The 18,951-nt window shown below is 30.8% G+C and overlaps 1 protein-coding gene across 1 annotated transcript in view; it reads left to right on the top strand.

The window, feature by feature from the left end:
• LOC118186515 (aquaporin-9-like) overlaps window positions 1-18,951 on the top strand; it is a 118,197-nt gene that overhangs the window by 50,878 nt on the left and 48,368 nt on the right. Inside the window, exon 2 of the mRNA XM_035356624.2 lies at window positions 6,255-6,381. Within this exon, the coding sequence (XP_035212515.1) occupies window positions 6,255-6,381 (127 nt within the window). The remainder of the gene's footprint in view (window positions 1-6,254; window positions 6,382-18,951) is intronic.

The raw sequence follows: 18,951 nt of genomic DNA, 5'->3' as shown, positions 1-18,951 counted from the left end.
AAAGCAATATCAATAAACTGAGAGTGTTATGCCGCCATTTTTAATTAAAACATAATAACCATCGCTTACTCAGCAATGGCCCCATCGATCAACAGTTAGACAAAACAAAAAGGGAAACTTCCAGTGATGCAATTAGAAACAAGAATGCAGATGGTTCTCATAAAAATCCATCATGTTGCCTATTGACACGGAGAAAAACTGTGTTGTTAACGACTACAATAGCATTTGTTTGTAATTCAAAAGAAAAGAGAATCCCATCTGGCGCTAATATTGATAACATCAGCATATCCATGGATGCCAACTCTCACTTTCAATTGACGCTAGATACACCTGGAAAAGTAGCTGAAAAATCGCTATATTCAGAAGAAATTCCGCTAAAAGTAGTAGCTAAAATCTAAAAAAAGTATAATCCATATTCCATAATAAGTTTTGTTACTCGTCGTTTTTTTCAAGCTGAATCTTGATAAAAATATAAATAATGTCCGAGTTTTTCTGCGGACCATCAGAAAGTTATCACGGGCCACCAGTGGTCCGTGGACCACCGGTTGGAGAAATTTTTTGGTCTTTCCCAGAAAATTTAGCAACTGCAAGTAAATGCGCTTAAACTCTGGAATGCGTTGTAAACTCATTTTCTGCAAATAATGGTAATTTTGTTATTCAACTCTATCAAAGCGCAAGAAAACCTCCGTTTCATTACCGAATGCAGCAGAAGTATTTTCGGAGTAAAGCAAAACCTTTTAAAGACCTAATTATTATCGCTTTGCAAGCAGGTCATTTATATTTCGAATTACAAATTACGATTTTATGGCAAAGAAAGTTGTCTTGGTTTCCGGGGTTAGTATAAAACTTGATATTAATGCTGTAAGACATATTTATCTGTCAAGAAGCAGAAAATTAATATTTTTTTGCATGTATGACTGTTCATAAATGCTTTGGAACTGACCAATAAATAGTTCGTGAATAAAGAAAGTTATCTTTTGAAAATGAAGCAAAATTGTTACAAATTTACACAATTTCTATGAAAGATTGTTCATATTAAGAAATTATCTTTACCAAATTATGATCCAACATTAGATTTTACACAAAACCTAAAAACGTTTCCTCTACGTTAATTAGTATATATTTTTTTTTAATTTCACCGAATGCTGCTAGACTACGCCAGCAGGCAGACAAGTGTCATATTTCTCAAATTAGGTAAATATTGATAAAGTACTGTGGATAAAGTTCTGAACTTTCAATCTCTCAATCCACAATCATTTTGGCTGTCGCTTTTCGGTCATGTTTATTACTTAAAACTTTTCATAACCGGTACGCTTAATGGAGTGTTTAAAATGTAATACGTTTAGAGGTACATCAGTGGCAAAGCAATGACTTCAATTCGTTATTCAAATAAATGCCATGTTTTCTTCTGGAGACTTAATGAACAATAAACTAACCAAATTTGTTGTTGAAACCAAAATCTTATATTCTGTAATAAATATTATCAAATATTTGAGCTCTGCGTGTTATAAATTTATTCTTAGATAGTATAAAATATGAATGTTAATTTATATTTTTCTCATGTAGATTTGTTCACATGGTGAAGGGCTTCGTATTTAATTAATCAAATTTCTTACGTTTTTTCTATTTTAAAAACCTAAAACGTTGCAAACATTATTGCACAAATATTTTAGTAGTTTGTTACTGAAGTACAAGTTATTTATAACATTTAAATGTTTATCAATAATAACCAACCATTTTTTCATTCTAAGAGAAGATTTCAAGTAAAATTTAGGGGATAAATGTGGACAGCCAGAAACATGTGTAACAGTTATTCGCTATCTACTTTAACATTGAAATTATTCTCGAATATGTTATCATTAAGAGACTCGTTAAATTAAACCTTTGAAGCGGGTTATAATATTCCACGTCTCCTGCAAGTTAGCGATATAGTTTCGAATTAAACTCCGTATGAAACGTCAGGATAGATCAGCTAATTACATTCACTATCCTGAATTATTCAAAGTGACTGACTTCAATATTAAGGTGTCTGGCAGGAATTCTGAATCATTATCATGAATTTCTCTTCGGTTAACCTTCAAAGTTTGAATGTTCTGTATTCTATGATTAAACAATGTGCCAACATAATTTTTAACCTGTTATTTTGTACGAATTCAGTTTTGAAAAATTATTCACAAGCCAACGTCTACTCAGTTCTTGCTTCTAAATTATTATGTTTCTGGCGTTTTGATAAAGTTGCGCGGCCAATATAGCATAGTTGGAGCCAATTTACTATACTACAAAACTGGGAAGAAAACAGCCATTTGTAGCATTAAACGTTACTTACTGAGTGGAACATTCTCTGTAAATGACATGCGTAAAGCCTAAGAATTTTGAATATTTTTACAAAAATAATGTAGTAAAAATTGTTCCTTTCAGCCGAGCAGATCGTGACTCAGTGAATAAGACGTACGATTCGGAAGTCAATCATCCCGAGTTCGAAACCTATCAGAGGCAAGTCACCTAAAAATTGTTATGGTTTTTTGAATTTACCCTTTAAATTTTCCTAAGTTACCAAAAGCTACCCTACAAATTGACCATAACACCCGAATACTCTTACCACAGAAAAAATACTAGTAACAATAAAGTTGAAAATTTTTGCGTTGTGTTTATTCCGGATTAACCCTTAAAATCCATTTGAGTAAAAAGACTGGTAAAAATCATGAACACACAAAATAAATTTAACCATTGAATGATCTAGAAAAACTTATTTATTTAACTATTAAAGCAAATGACTGATATATCCATTAGTACCATTGTTTTCACACATCCAACATTTCTGAGTAATTACTTTTTCTTTTTAGGTATAACATCCTTGTAGTTATTATTAAATTTAATATTGCAACAACAGGTAAAACATACCAAAAGAAAAATTATACTATAAATTTAAGAACAATACCCTCCCCGGGGAGCAAAAAAAAAATAAAATTAAAAAATAATTTAACAAGTTACACTTTCCAAAAAAAATGAAACACTTCACACAGAATAATCAATACAAAAATATATTGCATACTATACTATTGCATTCAATCACTTCAGTTGTGATACTGCTATTGCACATAATAATTTTCTATTTACTCCTTTTTTTTTTCTTAAAGTATAGTTTAACCGGATAAATGTTAAGTATTTACGCTATTACGATCCTACCAACAAAGTTAATCCCTGAGAGTAGCAGAGAGGCTCAAACAAAGATATTACAAATCAATCCTCACCAAGCAGGCACTCCAAAGTTGAATTACATAATTACATGAAGAACTTATTTTTCTTTTACAATTAAGTTAAGTTACAATAATAAAAAAAAATTAAATCCTTAGTCAATTTAATACTTTACTTAATCGACACACAAAAAATGATTTCTATAGAGTTAGGTTAACTTGGTCTACTACAAAAAAAAAAAAAAAACATTTATTGGAGAATGTTTTGCATTTTCTAGAACCTTCCAAGTCTAGAATGTTACAGCTCCTTCACCAAGTGTATAGAAGTGGTTACTTATTCATTTCAAATAATAAAGCTTTGAGCTAAGACTTCAGTACTGCCTTTTCATTTGTCTCAATTCTTCTTTTGATACTTCATCTACGCGACAATATTATACGTTCAGAACTGTTATTATCAGAAAGTTTACCTTATTTGGCGCTTTTCGTCAATTTGAACTATGAATTTCTGATCAGTATTTTAGAAAAGCATGTGCGTATTTTTTTAAAAATCATCATATGCTAATCAGTTTTGGTGTTATTCCAAACACTCAAAAATTGGTCTTATGCCATTTGGGAACTAAGGCTAAAATCTAATCCCTGAAGATTTTACGAATAATAATTTACGAATTCTTAAATTCATTATTCGCAAAACATCAAAAATCCAAAACGTCTACGAAAAACAAAAAGTCAACATATTTACGATTAACAAGTATTTTTATTACTAATAAATAAATTATTTTTTAATTTAAAATTTTAAAAAAATATAAATTTGGATTTGCATAAATATAATGACGTTTACACTTTCCAAGCAGCCTAGCCTTTAACTGCTGTGAGCGTACGATACAAATTTCGGCCGATAGAGTTCATTTTTCGTTGTTGTTACATATTACGCTTTTTTATAAATATTCTTGAAATGTCTTCAAATGCATGCAGAAAACGTTCTAAATATCTTACCTAAGACCAAATTGAATACACAGTTCGAAATTGGTCTAATTTAGAGTTCTCTGATGAAAGTTCCCCATGATGAAATTATTGAGAACGACCACGACACAACTTCAGAAAAATCTGCCGATGAAAATGAAAATCCATGTTCTCCTTCTACAAGAGATCTTTATATTGGAAAAAATGAATTCAAATGGTCTATTCAAGAGCCCAACAAGGGTGTTCGAACTCGTAGTCATAATATTGTTCTTCTTTCAACTGCTCGTCGAACCCGACGTTAACCTATGGCAATATTCTTCAGAAACTTGGATATCTGTGCAACAAATGCATTCGTATTATTTCAATCTTATCCCATTGACTCCGAAAATGAAACTAAAAGATTTCATTAACAATTCAATTGGTGCAGTCTCATGTAAAACGAAGGATAACTTCATCATTTTTACCTAAAAGAACTCAAACTTACAATAAGAAGAGTTTTCGGAATAAATGATGATAAAGGAAACATTGCGATTGAAGACGATAAATTAGATGAAAAAAAAAGAACGTGCTATATTTGTCCACTGAGCAAAAAAAAAAAAAAAAAAAAAAAAAAAAAAAAAGGAAAACAGCTTACAAATATATAGCATGCAAAGAATCAGTGTGTCTACAAAGCAGTAGAAAAGTATGTATAAAGTGCAGCTCGAACTATAATTTTTAAAATAAAAATTAATTTTCTATATTCTTATTAAAGGATTCTTATCGCAAATTTTAATGCAAAATAAAAAAGTTGAATTTTAAAATTTACTTCATCCATCCAGATACGTAAGCGAAGGAATTATTATCATAGTATATGTTTTATTTTAATGAACTGATTTAAGTATAAAAATTGCTTTTTAGCTTCATGAAGAAGTTAAATATATGATATTAAATAATATTTATTCAAATAAGAAAAAAAAAACAATATCTTATTTTGTTTTTAGCAGAAGCGGTCTGAGACACCGCTCACAGTAGTTATGCGACAATTTAAAGGCACAGTAGTTGAAGGATAGATAAAAAGCTGGCCCAACTAAAGGTATACAAAAATCGAACCGAGTTAAGTTAAAAGTATATTAGTTTTGTGAGATTTCCTTTGTTTTTATAGTAATCTTACGTATGCATTTTTATACTGCATATACACTAATAAAAGCAGTGTTGTACTGAAATTTGATCTGCATATACTTTTAAAGAGCATTCCTTAGACTAGTTTGTGAGAACTTTCGCTTTCTATTTCTTTTAAGCATTTACCATTAGCCCTATAAAATAACTACAAGTTCTTCGTTTAAACACCTCATGAAAGTATAGTTATTGTATTTACGCGCATAATTTTCGCCCTAACTTTTTAGGCTCAAGGTTCTGAAATTTCTTTAATATTCCCTTTCAAGATGCTCAGAAAAAGAAAATCACTCCATTTAAAATTGAATTCGTCCCCGTAGTAGGTGTTTTCTCCTTACTAACCGATTGCCTATTGTATATTCCGTATATGAGGTCGAAATGATGACGTATTTGCAGTGAAGTGCTTTAAGGAAACAATCCTATCTAATATTCCTGATGGTTCTGAAGATCATTGCACTCATCAAGACGGACTGAACAATGACGAAGATGATAACAATGGTGATGATGACGAAAATTTGCAACAGATTAAGGATGATTTGAGGCCTGTGAAGTAGTTGTGGACAAAAATAAGAGCGGCCAAGATTCAAGGTACAGGGAAGCAGAATAAAATTAGTTTATTAGACATTATAATATTAATAATATTATGCATCTTACTTCAATATAGATTTCTTTTAAATAAAAAGTATTGCAATAGTTATTGGTATTTTATCCAAGATTCGTTTTCATTTATTACGTTCTTACTGTAACCGCGTCCTTCGGAAGCTAAATTATTCGCATAATGTTTCCCACTTGAGCTCCGTATGACAAAATTAATAAAAAAGAGGAGGACACGGAAGTAAATACAGTATTCATAATTATTTTGAAATACTACTAATAATAATTGAGTTATCATTATTATTATGATTTGTTATTATTATCATTATATTTTGTTTTGATGTTTAATTTCAGTTATATGGAGACTCGGCTTTCGCTGGAACCATTCTGGAAGGCAAGGGGGTTCCTGATGTATTTGGAGTCACATGGGTCTGGGGAATGGGAGCTCTCCTGGGAATCACGTGTGCAGGAGGCGTATCAGGTAACAACGTCGTTTACTATCTCTTTGTATCATTTAAGGAACGAAATATTACTTCGTTTTGTTCATCACTGTTAAAGGCATTTCCGTTTTGTTCACAATTTCTCTTCGAGAGCAGTTGATTCACATTTCAATGTTTTCGTTCAGGAAAAAAATGGATGCATTTGACACTCATTATAACAACTAATTTCCTGGTGGGAAAAGAATGTTATGACAAGATCTCACTGCAATAAAAACTCTTTAATATACTCTCATCAGTTGGGTGTATTTTCTGTTGGTTGTTGTAACAAAATGTTGTTTTAGCGAACGTCTACTATATATATATATATCTTTGACAGCATATTTCTGCTCCTTGATGGAGAATAACCTCATGCCAACCTGCCTGAAGGCAAAGATTTTCTTACAACAGTGTAACAATCTAACGCTGAATTGTGCGCAACATTAAATTTCAAAATGGAGGCCAATTTTCTCAGTTTTCTCTGAATTTAGGCTAAAAACTTCCCGCTCCAAAAGATCTCCAAAGTCCAAAAAGACCAAAAGATCTTATGTAATTTTCTGCACAGCGAGCTCTTTATTTTAAAACGTTTCTTTCACATCACCCATCTTAGGTTCTTTTTGTAATTTTTAAGTTGCCCCTATCAATAGAAGTCGAACATGCTAAGGATTTTATAATGGCTTTCTTGCAAAAAATAAATATTATTGTTATTTCTACACAGTTTAAAATTTGATATCACGTCAATCATCTTAAATCCACTTAGTGTTAGCTGACACTGAAAACTCTTTTCCTAACGTGGATGGTGATTTTCCGAAATCTCACTTCCGAAGAAAGACAAAACCGATAATAAAGCAAAAAAACAGTTCTCACTAAAATCGTTGCATGGCACCTTGTTAGTTCTATACTCTTCTACAGTTTTATTCGAGACTGTTAAAATTTCGCACAATTCATCTGAACCAAAATAAGAGAAAAATCAGAATCTAGAAATTTCGAAAAAACTACTCACTAAACGAAGACACTTCGTTCTGCGTAAAGCCCGGGCAACAACAGGTACTTCAGCTAACGTATTGAACAATAGATTAGGTAACATAATTATTCTTCATTTTCTTAAATGGATAATAAAATGCATACTTTATATGACTTTTCATGCAATCTTATTCCAAGACCATGTTGAAGAGGAGAAGTAAGATTGCAGCAATAGCATTCTTGTTGTTTAATTCAATAGTCCACAAATTTTTTTAAAGTAAGGGTCTTAAAGCAACTAAGAACTTTTAAAGATTAGTAGCAAAAAAGACGCTCTTTATAAGAAACAAAATTCAACTTGTGAGTGGGTTGAAAGTTGAAGATTTCCCAGTCTGAAAATAATCGGATTAAAAGTTTCTATTTTCGTTAATAAACTACTTCCGATTAAACTTTTGCACACATTAACAACATCGAAACTTGATTTTTGCACGGGCAAACGGGACTCTTTCCTAAAGTTTCAAGGGGTCCAACAAATCTTCTCTCCGTATTCAAAATATTATATTACGTATTATATTCTATTTTACTCCAGTTCAAGGTTTCAAAAATAGTAAATTAGAATCAGAACACTCAGAATAAATGTTTGCGTGTTTAAAAAAATTGGAATTCCTCAGTGCAGTCGAATCGTGCTGTAACGAACTTTAAGCCACCGGAACCTTGAATTGCTATATCCGATTAGATAATAAAAGTAAATTTTCTTAAAAAAGTGTAAAAACAGTGCTTTTATATTTGTAAGAAAATTAACAATAAAAAATACTGAAAAATTTACCTTTTACTTAAGATATGTATGATTATAAGGTAAATATACCATAACTTTTGTAAAGAATATTATAGAGAATATATTAAGTCTTTCAAAATGCCTAAAGTGCAACACATGATGACACTATATGTGTAACACAGGATGATACAACTCAATCTTTCAAAAATTTAGAAAATTCCAAAACAGATATTATGGATATAAGGTAAATTGTGTCAATGAATTGCTCTCTTGTACAGTTAGAACTAATTTACACATAAAGTTCCAAGTTTCAGTTGCAATTTAATCTGTTAACTTGAATTTTATTTTTCTTTTAAAGAGCAAGTGGGAAATGAATTTTTCCCAAGAAAAAAGTCTTTTATTATTCGTAAAGGTTTACATCAATGTTTATCAACTCTACTAAACTGACAAGCCAGCTATCGCTTCAGTTTGAAGTCCAGAGAAGGTTAAAATGACTTTTGCAATTAAACTTTACAAAGCAAAAAGCGCCACTTATGCGCACAAACAAACCTCCACCACTTACGGGTACGTACTTAAAATAGCATAAGTTGAAACTCAGTTTTAAGTAACATAGTCCAAGTCTACAGAAAATTTAAGCTGGCTGAAATATTTTAAATTGCGAGTTTTTACATCGGCTAGCGAAATAGCTAAAGCCGACATAATCACTGGCAGAGTTGACGATAGGATGTAAACTGCAAACCAAGCTGCAAAATGCTCTATCACTAAAACATCCAAAACCCTGTATTAAAATACATAACAAACTACTTAGCATTCTGTTGAGAACTGCGGAAAGAAGAAGTTACAGTAAAGGTTAAAATCATAATAATTGCTTAATTAACGTAAAATTCTTACAGATTTAACGTTACATTTCACCTCATTCTTACGGAAAATTGTTGAATAGTTTAAAGAGATCGTTCCAAATATCGCTGAACCTAAAAAGACAATGGTTTTTTTTTTTTTTTTTTTTTTTTTTGGTAACCTGATTTCGATAAGCTAGGGATGTTCATCATAAGAAATTAATTAGCCGTTCGTCTGTTTTAGATTCAGACTCAAGAATAAATACTGGAATCATCAGTAAAGAATGTAAGAGGGCACTGCAGTCAAATTTATGCGTTGCGAAGTAATGCTCAGATATAAACCAGTCTGCTCAGGGAAAACTCAGCTGTAGCTGAGTAACAAGTAAACGGTTTTCAAAACTAATATTTTAAGCGTCAACTTAAATTTCAATTAATGTGTTATTTGAAATAGTGTACGGGCATCATCAATCGAAACAAAATCTGCCATTAATATCCATTTTAGAATTTCCACAATGTTCGATTGTTTGGTGTATGCGATGTGTGTCTGTATAATTCTTTATTTGTGCTATATATTGAAAATGCCCGGACAAAAATGGAACACATATTAGCTAATCCCGAAGAGAGCAACGGACAAAATCTCATGGATTACTCAGTTTAAGCAAAACACGCAAAAACTACATATCTGAGGATCCAATGTTTGTCGAGGGCACCTCTGGCTTTTCCAGGGTAGATCTGTTGCTAAAGTTAACCTTAAATTTACCCTCCCTGAAGGTCTACACAGAATGTCCACAAAAGTGCATATATGCCTTTAATAATTATCTTCGTTACCGTTGGTCTTAGATATATACTTCTACTTACAAAAATATTTTAATGACGGAAAAATTCAAATTACGGTATTTTTAAATCAATTTTGCAAAAACTAAGAAATTTAATTTTTGTATATTCCCATGTTTCTATACTTACGCTTAGTAAGAGTTTATATTTATTCTGAAAAATAAAGCATAAAATGTTTGATCACCTGGTAAAACTAAAATTGACCAAGATATTTAATTTTAAACTTTGAGATTCTTTGAAAATTCAGAGGTAATACACAAATTGAAGAGCGAAAATTTTTAATTAGTATGTATCTATTTAAAAATAAATTATTAGGTTAGGTTGCGAGGTTTCTTTAAGTTGATTAGCCAATTATTTTATATTTTAAATATTTACTGTCACTTATCCTTTTCTGTTTTCCCGTCAGAATGCGTGCATACACCGATAGAATACCATAGAATTTGAAAATCAAGTAAGATGACTTGGACTCGTTAAGCAGCTCGAAATTTGGGTTCTGCATGAATTGAAAGAAATTCACTTAGCACAAAGAATTAATATTTGCGATTCACTTTTCAAACGTATCGAAAATTATCCTGGTCCAAGCATGATGAATCAGCACAAATCATATCGAACTGCGTTAGAAAAATATCATGCTGTGAATTTGGTGGGATTACAAAGGTGTTGTGCATTTGAGCTGCTCCCAAGCAAACTCAGATATTTCGTGCCAACTTCTTATGAAATTGGCGGAAGCAATCTAAGAGAAAAAAACTAGAATTGGCAAATCTCAAAGGAATCGTGGTCCTCCACGACAATGTGAGTACTCACATATCTTTAGCAATACATACGAAATCATTGGGACTCCACTGGGAAGTAATGTTGCGTACTGCATAGAACCCTGACCTTGCACCATCGAATTATTACTTATTTCGAAGTTTCAAAACTTCTTAAATAGTAAAAATTTCGGTAATAACGACGACCTCAAATAGCACGTGGTTGAGTATTTTGCTGATATAGACCAGAAGTTTCATGAGCACGGAATTATGAAGTTACCAGACAGGTGACAGGTAAATGCAGGGCCCGGACACCCGGAGGCGTTATATGACAAATCGGGTGTCGTCCGGTACACGCACCTATCTAGAACAGCACAACCCTCGCGGTTTCCCGTGAGGGCTGCATCGGAAATTTATTAATGGAGAAATGAGGTTTTGACGTGACTAAACAAGGGCATATGCATATATGCTTCAGCGTACAATTGATAAAAATTTCATACATAGGTACATTGGCTGGTAAAGGTACATTGGATACATATGTATATTGGGCCTAAGTGGTTAATGAGATAGGCAAGCAATAAACGCTTATACATTAAAAGAAAAGATACACTGATAATGCAACTGGCACATTAATGCAGAAGATGACAAATAATGATTACACGTAATAGTGTATCATCCTGTATCATAATATATAAACTACTAGAAATAATATACATAAACACTTATACATTAATAGCAATGATATTCTGACACGACACATGCACAGTAATACGTACGATAGCGATAAATGAAAACACATAATCAAGCATTATTCTACTGGGCTATGCACACATCAATAAAATGATACATACACACCTATACGTTGACAGAAATGATACACTTAGAATAAGAATTGTGTATTAGAAGTTACCAGACAAAAGGGGTCATCGAATAGAATGGAAGATATTTGACTAATTAAAGTTCAATTTTTTTATGTAGAGAAAACTGAGTTTTATTTCTTTAGTGCGTCTTTAGTATTTCTTTATTTATTGAGTTTATTTCTGAAATTACTTTCTTGCCAACTCGATATAATTGTCAGCATTTATTACTATGAGATATCCTCTTGCCGTTTTTGAAATGTAATTTACATATGAAAAAAATTATCTACACAGTTAATAGTTTGCTCTGATTCACTGGATATTTGCTGTGTTATGCTATCAGGACATATTGAATATTTGCTGTGAAAGCTGAGCAAAGAACAGCAATAATGTTTCTAGTGTTAAAGCAGGAAAGACAATAACTGAGACATTTGAAATGTTAATCAAAGCCATACCGGAATCACGCATTAACGTCATCCTTTGTTTTTCGTTGATATGGACAGTTTTGGACGGACGAAAGAGGGTTGATGATGAACCCGGAGTCTTCATTCTTTGTACTCTCGAACAGGACAGAACACAGAAAAAGTTACATAATAGCTGCTGACAAATTGTCTCCATAGAAACATTCATTTCGGCTTTACTTATAATCCTGGAATAAACTAGCAATTATCTGCTTGGATAAGAGGAGGTTCATCACAACCATAGAAATTTGGGTTCGAAAATTACTTTAATAGATCATGGGTTTGATCATTTTCAATTGGAAAGAAATAATTCGTAAGTTAAAGTGATAACTGCATATATTATAAAGGCGATATAGATAAACTTCTGTAAAAGAAATCTTTGCGTTAGGTTACTGGAATTACTTTAAAATAGGAACTCTAAGATCTTGCGACCCTCCATTCTCTACTATCATAACGGATGTCATCATCACCCATAGTATTTATTTTCTCCGTCTCTGTCATGAACATTATAAGAGATAGACTAACCCAGTGGGCGGGGAACGCGTCATCGACATGTCCGCAAGAAAGAGTAGGGATGATTAGGTTTACTTTAACACTGAAACCTAGGGCGTTTGTACCACATAACTGTTTTTAATTATTAAATGTGATACGTTGTATAGTGATGAGATTATGAAAGTCACAGTTTTTTCAAATAGGATTTAATATATCTCATTAAAGCACTTTTTACTGCATTTCGCGCGTTTTTTTCACGCGAAATTCTTGTACAAACATCTTTACTTTTGGTAAAACGATAAAAAATCTAAGCACAAAATTTGTGAACTTAATTTTCCGTACAAATAAAGTAAAATTAAATAAGATTGATAGTGCGTGGTGCTTTGAAATAAATAAGGTAAAATTAAACAAGATCTGATAATTTGTTTTAATTAAGTGAACATTTTCAGGCAGTAATTTTCCAAACTATAATAACATTACAAAACGATTATTTATTTGATTATATGATCATTAAATTATTAACATTAAAGTGGATTATTTATTTTAATAATTTGGAGCATAAAATTTTCTGAGTGTAATGAAGGAACAAAAAAGATTTAAAAAAATCTAGAAGCACTCAGATTTTATATTACGCCCAAAAGGGACTTTATTAACTTTTGTGTTAACTATATTTATTGAATATCATGTTCTTTGCCCGTAAACCACATAAAATTCAATTCAACAGCAATATCACAAAATATTTGAAAACAGCATATCTTTAGAATTTCCGCGCTGGAGATAAAAATCTTATTTTCCGTACAGCGTTACCATTGCTCGCTTTAAACTCGTTGAGTTTGTTAATCAAAAATTCGTTAAAGTTTTTCAAAATATGAAATAGATTAAAACAAATTCGAAATTCGGCCGTTCAGATGTCCATGTTTGGGTGGAGGATTACTTTATTCAAAATTTGAAAGCTCTAGATACCGTCGTTTTTGTCACAGTGCTAGAAACATGCATGTATTCATAACAGTAAATAAAAAAATCTTACGCTGAACTAAAAATAAATTTAAAAAATAATCACTATAAAATACAATCAAATTAATTATTACAGTTAAATGAATTTTAATATTAGAATTAAATGTATAAAAATTATTAAGGAGTCAAAAGTGTTTATCACTGTGATGTGTTATGAAATATAATTGAAATAAAATTCCTTTATAGAAATTGTGCTACAATACTCATCTATAATTTTTAAAAAGCAGCACAATTTAGAATTTTAAACAAAACTTTCAAAAATTCGTTTTAAAATATTTTAGTATTTTTTACTTATTTATACCAATAAAAAGCATAAGAATTGCAAGAGAAAATTTCTTATTTGAAATTTTCTATTAGTTCAGATTTAAAATATTATTTCCTAAAAGAAGTAGTTACAAATTCCCTTATAGCATAGGAAAAGTTAAAAAAATATCCAGCCCTAAAAGCATGCAATAGCTTTATAATTATTTGGAACGTTAATTATGCTTGATAAATATGCTAATTTTTTTAACTGATTTCAGTTTCAAAAATAAAAATATGTAGAAATTCTAATTTACAACCAACTTTTTCTTGACAATTATACCCACTGCAATAGCCAACCATTGTAAGTTTCTGCAAGTCGTCCCTACTCCTCCGGATGTGATCAAGGTGACAGCCGGGAATGCGTCAGAAGAGGGAGAAAAGCCATTTGGGTTGGTCTATTTCTTATAAGATCCATGATCTCTGTTAGGAGGAAATTCAAGTCAACATTTATTCACATAAACGGAAATAAAGTGTGGTAAATAATTAAAGAATTTGACTACTTTCTGCAACTTGGTTCCGTGGAGTAACTCCGTGGTTATGAAGCAACTCGAGAGGATTAAATAAGTAATAAAGTATTAATTAAATTCTTAAGTTATATACGATAGCTCTATCAAATTTCATATCACAATGCTATACCTTTGGAAGCATTTTAATTCCTTACATATCTAGCATGTGTAAGTACCATAATTAATGTCCTATGGTAAAAGCAAATCTTTTACTCATATAATCCTTTACCGATTCACATTATAATCCTTTTCACGCCTTGGTAGCATGCAATTATTTCTCTTAATTCCAATATGAATCTCATTCAGAGAGAGGAAGGAAACCGAGCCAAGTTCCTTGTAATTTTATTGTTCCATTTGACTGTTTCCCTGATAACAACTGACACTACCACTACGTTGAAAGAAATTGAACCAGAATCTTAGATTCCGCGCTATCGATCTGCACTGCGAGTCTTTCAAGAATCATTAATGTACAGTTGTTTCAAAGGGAATGAAGATGCCAGATTCAGTTTGGAACTCACATGTAAACAATATATGCGTGAATCTAGTATTCTTAATGCATCCCATGGCAACGAAATGTGAACTGGAAATGAGAAGTTCTATGAAGTGGATTATCAATTATGAATATGCTGGATTAATAAAATACACGCCGTTTAAAAATTTCTTAAAGAAATGTTAGTTTTGAAGAAAGTCTTTCAATGTGAAAATTATAAAAAAAATTCATCTAAACTAAAACTCATTCAAAAGAAGTTTCTTAAAGTAGAACAGATTTGTGCATGAGGAATTAAGAAAAAATTGCGTTCGTTAAAAAAGGCACTATAAATTAAAATCAGCAGAGTTAAAAAATAATAATTTAAATGTTTTGTATAAAAGTATAGATGTATAATGTATAACAGTTTGTAAAATTTTATTTAAATAAGCAGATATTTTTAAATTAAGTATTTTCAGTCCTTTCTATTTATTCGTCCTTCAGAAGAATGCAGACTATGATGAATGTAAACAACCGAGTGTCATTAACTTCAGTAGTAACATTTATTACCCAACATCAGTAACATTATTACCAAATTCAGTAGTAACATTATTACCAAATATAGTAATATTTGTTACCCAACAATCAATGAGCCTTTGCAGCCTCGCGTAGCTGAAGTGCTTCCATAAATTGGGGAATATTTTATTAATCTGTCTAGAGTCTGTATCAGCTAGTGAGATTTGGCCGTTAGATATCTAGAGAACGTCTAGAGAACGAATAATTGAAATAACTATTTTGTCGGTTTCACATTCCAAAAATTAGCTGTTTAGTATTCATTTAAGAAATGTATAGAAGATTATCTGTGGTGTCATTGGATGAGTCAGTCTCAAGCTGCCACAAGTAAGTAATCACGCACTCACGAAATTTAAAACGTCGAGTTTTTTTCGCTAGTAGAATGATAGATATGTGATATGTATTGATGAGTATAGTTGCATTTATCGTAAGCCATAGATGATTATCCTGGCTGTACGGCAGAACTAGTGATTGTATAACATAATTCCTTGGATAACGATTTGCGCTGATTTCAAATGAAGGTTAATTTTTGTGACGAATTAGTGGATGTAGAACTTTGCACTGGGCTTTCCTTTAACGGAGCATAACTTAATTAATAATTTTAAGTTTCAAAAAATTGAAAATGTTAAGTTTCTAAAAATTATATACATTATATTAACAAGTACTTTAGCTGAAACTGATTTAGGGAGGGATAAATCAAGCTCCATGAAAAACAGTTGAAGTGCACAGCATCGATAATTCGCTAAAACAAAATAAAATTTGGAGGTAATTTAAGCTATATAAATTAATTTTAATATTTACTAATGATTTTTGCCATAATTAAAATCTTCCTTAGAGGGTTAATGCTTAATTGTATTCCAAATTTTATTAGAAAGGATTTACCTGATTTCAAGTGACTTTGACGCACAATGAAGAGTAATATATAAAATGAAAGAACATGAAATTAATTTTGTTTAACAATATTCTTTGTGATTCCATTTTCTAAAACAAACAACGGCAAAATTTATGCGGTATATACAGCAAAAGCATTACGAGAATTACATTCTGGTCATATTTAGCCTGCGTGCATTTTCCTACTGTCTGCTTAATAATAAAACGAAGTTTTAACATCGTGTAAGCTTGTGAGCAAAAGTAGAAATACAAAGAAGATATAATGAAGGTCTTAATAAGAATTTAAATGCTTCTGTTAAAACGTAAATCCCATTGAGTGAATCCTTTGGACTTAAAAAAACGTGCATCAATGGACTTTCCTAAGATGTTCAGAATACCTTTAATTTTTTAAGAACAGGAAATCACCTGTATTTCAGATAATACGAGAAACACTTTTCGTTTTCCTATTGCTTGCGTCTCAAAGAGGAGTTTTGCAAACAACTAAGAAATCCGTATGCGTTTAGTTTCGGCATGCTGTGGCTGTAGTGATTTAAACAGAGGAAGAAAGATAAATAGCTGCTTGATTGATTGATACCCTAGAGAAATACGTAAAATACGACGAATCTTTATCATTACGTTACCAGCATTAAGAGCAAAGATAACTTATCGATAATGTGAAGAGTTATTGTTATCGCATTTTAACATAAACATTTATTCTATAAGTCTACTTAATTGATTTAAACTTTGCATTAATGATTTTTATTTTTATTTTTTAATTTCCTATTCATTTATTTAATTATTTTAATTATATGTATTTTAATTGACTGATTTAAATTTGATGTTAACGATTTTGTCTTGGATGTATTTATGTTTCTTAATTAAAATTACTTTTCTAATATGATCTTTTTCCTTGCATGTAAACTTTGATATCTGAGAGTTTATGCTTCCTAACGTGTGTGCTATAGTGTTCAATTTCAGTGCTTAATTTTTTCCCATATTCATTAAATGCTTCAGAATGATATATTCATTAGAGTTTTTGTATTATAATTTTAAATGATTTATAGGAATGATTCAATTTCGTTTTGTATATATTTCATATTCTGAATCGAGTTTCTCGTTAATTTTTTAGGAACACTTAATGATTTTAATTGGTTTGATTTTTCATACAAATATTTAAACATCTAAGATTTTCCTTTATAACATTTTTCGGACATATGCATTGATATTTAATATTATTATGCATGCATTTAGTGTTCTTGACTGACTTTTAAACATATTCATTCAATTTTTTTTCAACTTGCATTCGCTTGCATTTAATTTTTTCAACTTATTTCTTTATTAATAAAATTTTTTTCTCTTGTATATTAAATCTTTCTCCTAGATGTTACCTTTTTTATGTTTAAGGATTTACATTTTTTACCTTTATCTCTTTCGGAATTTTATTTTAAACATTTTTAGCACAAAGGGCGTTTTCCCAAAAGGGCTATTACTTTTGTTTTGTCATTTTGAGTTGATTCACTATAAACGGCTAATCACTTTTTAAACTGTTGCCACCAAACATTATCTCCCTGTTTTATATTTAAAGAATTTAAAAAATGAGGAATCTGCATAAATATATATATGTTTCTCGCACTGCGATAAAACATTGGTATATAGTGCCATAAAAGTTTGAATAACGTAAGCCTCCACCGAATTTGGGCATCTGGAACCCCAAATTAGGAATTTGGAATTTGTTTTATTATCGATTTCATATTTTGTAACACTTTAAAGAATTTTTGATAAAGAAACTCAACGATTTCAAAGCGAGCAATGGCAACACTGTACGAAAAAAAAAAAAAAAAACATTTTTATCTCCAGCGCGCCAGACTGTGTATCGGAAATTCTAAAGATATGCTCATTTTAAAATTACTGTGATACTGCTGTTTAATTGAATTTTATGCTTTATGTGCGAAGAATATGATATTTAATAAATAAAGCTAATACACAATATGTTAAACGCCCCATTGGGCGTAATGTTATGTAATTTTTTTTAAATTTTAATTATCTAATTCATTAATTTATTTATTTTTCAGTATGTATTTAAGATTTAAAGATTTAAAGCTATAGAACTTGATTTTTTTCTTCAGAAATTTGAATTGCACGTAGTAATATTCTTAAATAAAACATATATTTGTTGTAGTATATCTGATTCCCTGATTAAAATATATATATATATATATATATATAATTTTTTCCTTTTCACACTGTTCATAACTACTGAATATGCTTATGTTGGATTTTTTTTGGAGCCACAGCTATTGGTAACTTTTTGGCGAGCTTACTACAATTTATTTTCTCATTTCCTTAATTTCGCAGCACATTGCGCAAAACAATTTTGACCAAAATTGGTCTTTTTTGTATTGTTCTCACAACTTTTCTTATAATAGTATATATATATATATATATATATGTACACTAAGCCATGATTATTTTTAAGTACAGTTGTTTCGAACAAGCCTTTTTGAAGTGCCTCGAAATGCTAGAAGCAGCAATCCAAATGGGAAAATTATGTTTTCACTACTGCAGTAATACTACGCAATCAATGTTTAGAATATATTTAATGACACAATGCTAGTGAAGTAGTGTTCTAAGGCATTAATTTGCCCAAAAAAAAACTTATTTTGAACAAGCTTAGAACATTTTCTTTGGGATGGAGGGAATATTAATTTAGTCCAGTTCTTAGATTTCATTTCCTGAAAATGCAAAAACATGTGATTTAAAAAGGCATTTATTTTTCTGATGTTGCACATTATACACCATTTCCATAAAATTCTTTACTCGGCCTTTATTTTCGCAACCGTTGGTCTCCATTACCTTCAGCTACAAAATACAAACATACA

Source organism: Stegodyphus dumicola, chromosome 4 (assembly GCF_044657685.1).
Source record: "Stegodyphus dumicola isolate Sdum_Otavi_A_Nest chromosome 4, ASM4465768v1".
In the NCBI taxonomy this organism is placed as follows: Eukaryota; Metazoa; Arthropoda; class Arachnida; order Araneae; family Eresidae; genus Stegodyphus; species Stegodyphus dumicola.
Note: the sequence above shows the minus strand (reverse complement) of the source record. Positions and strands in the feature narration are given on the sequence as shown.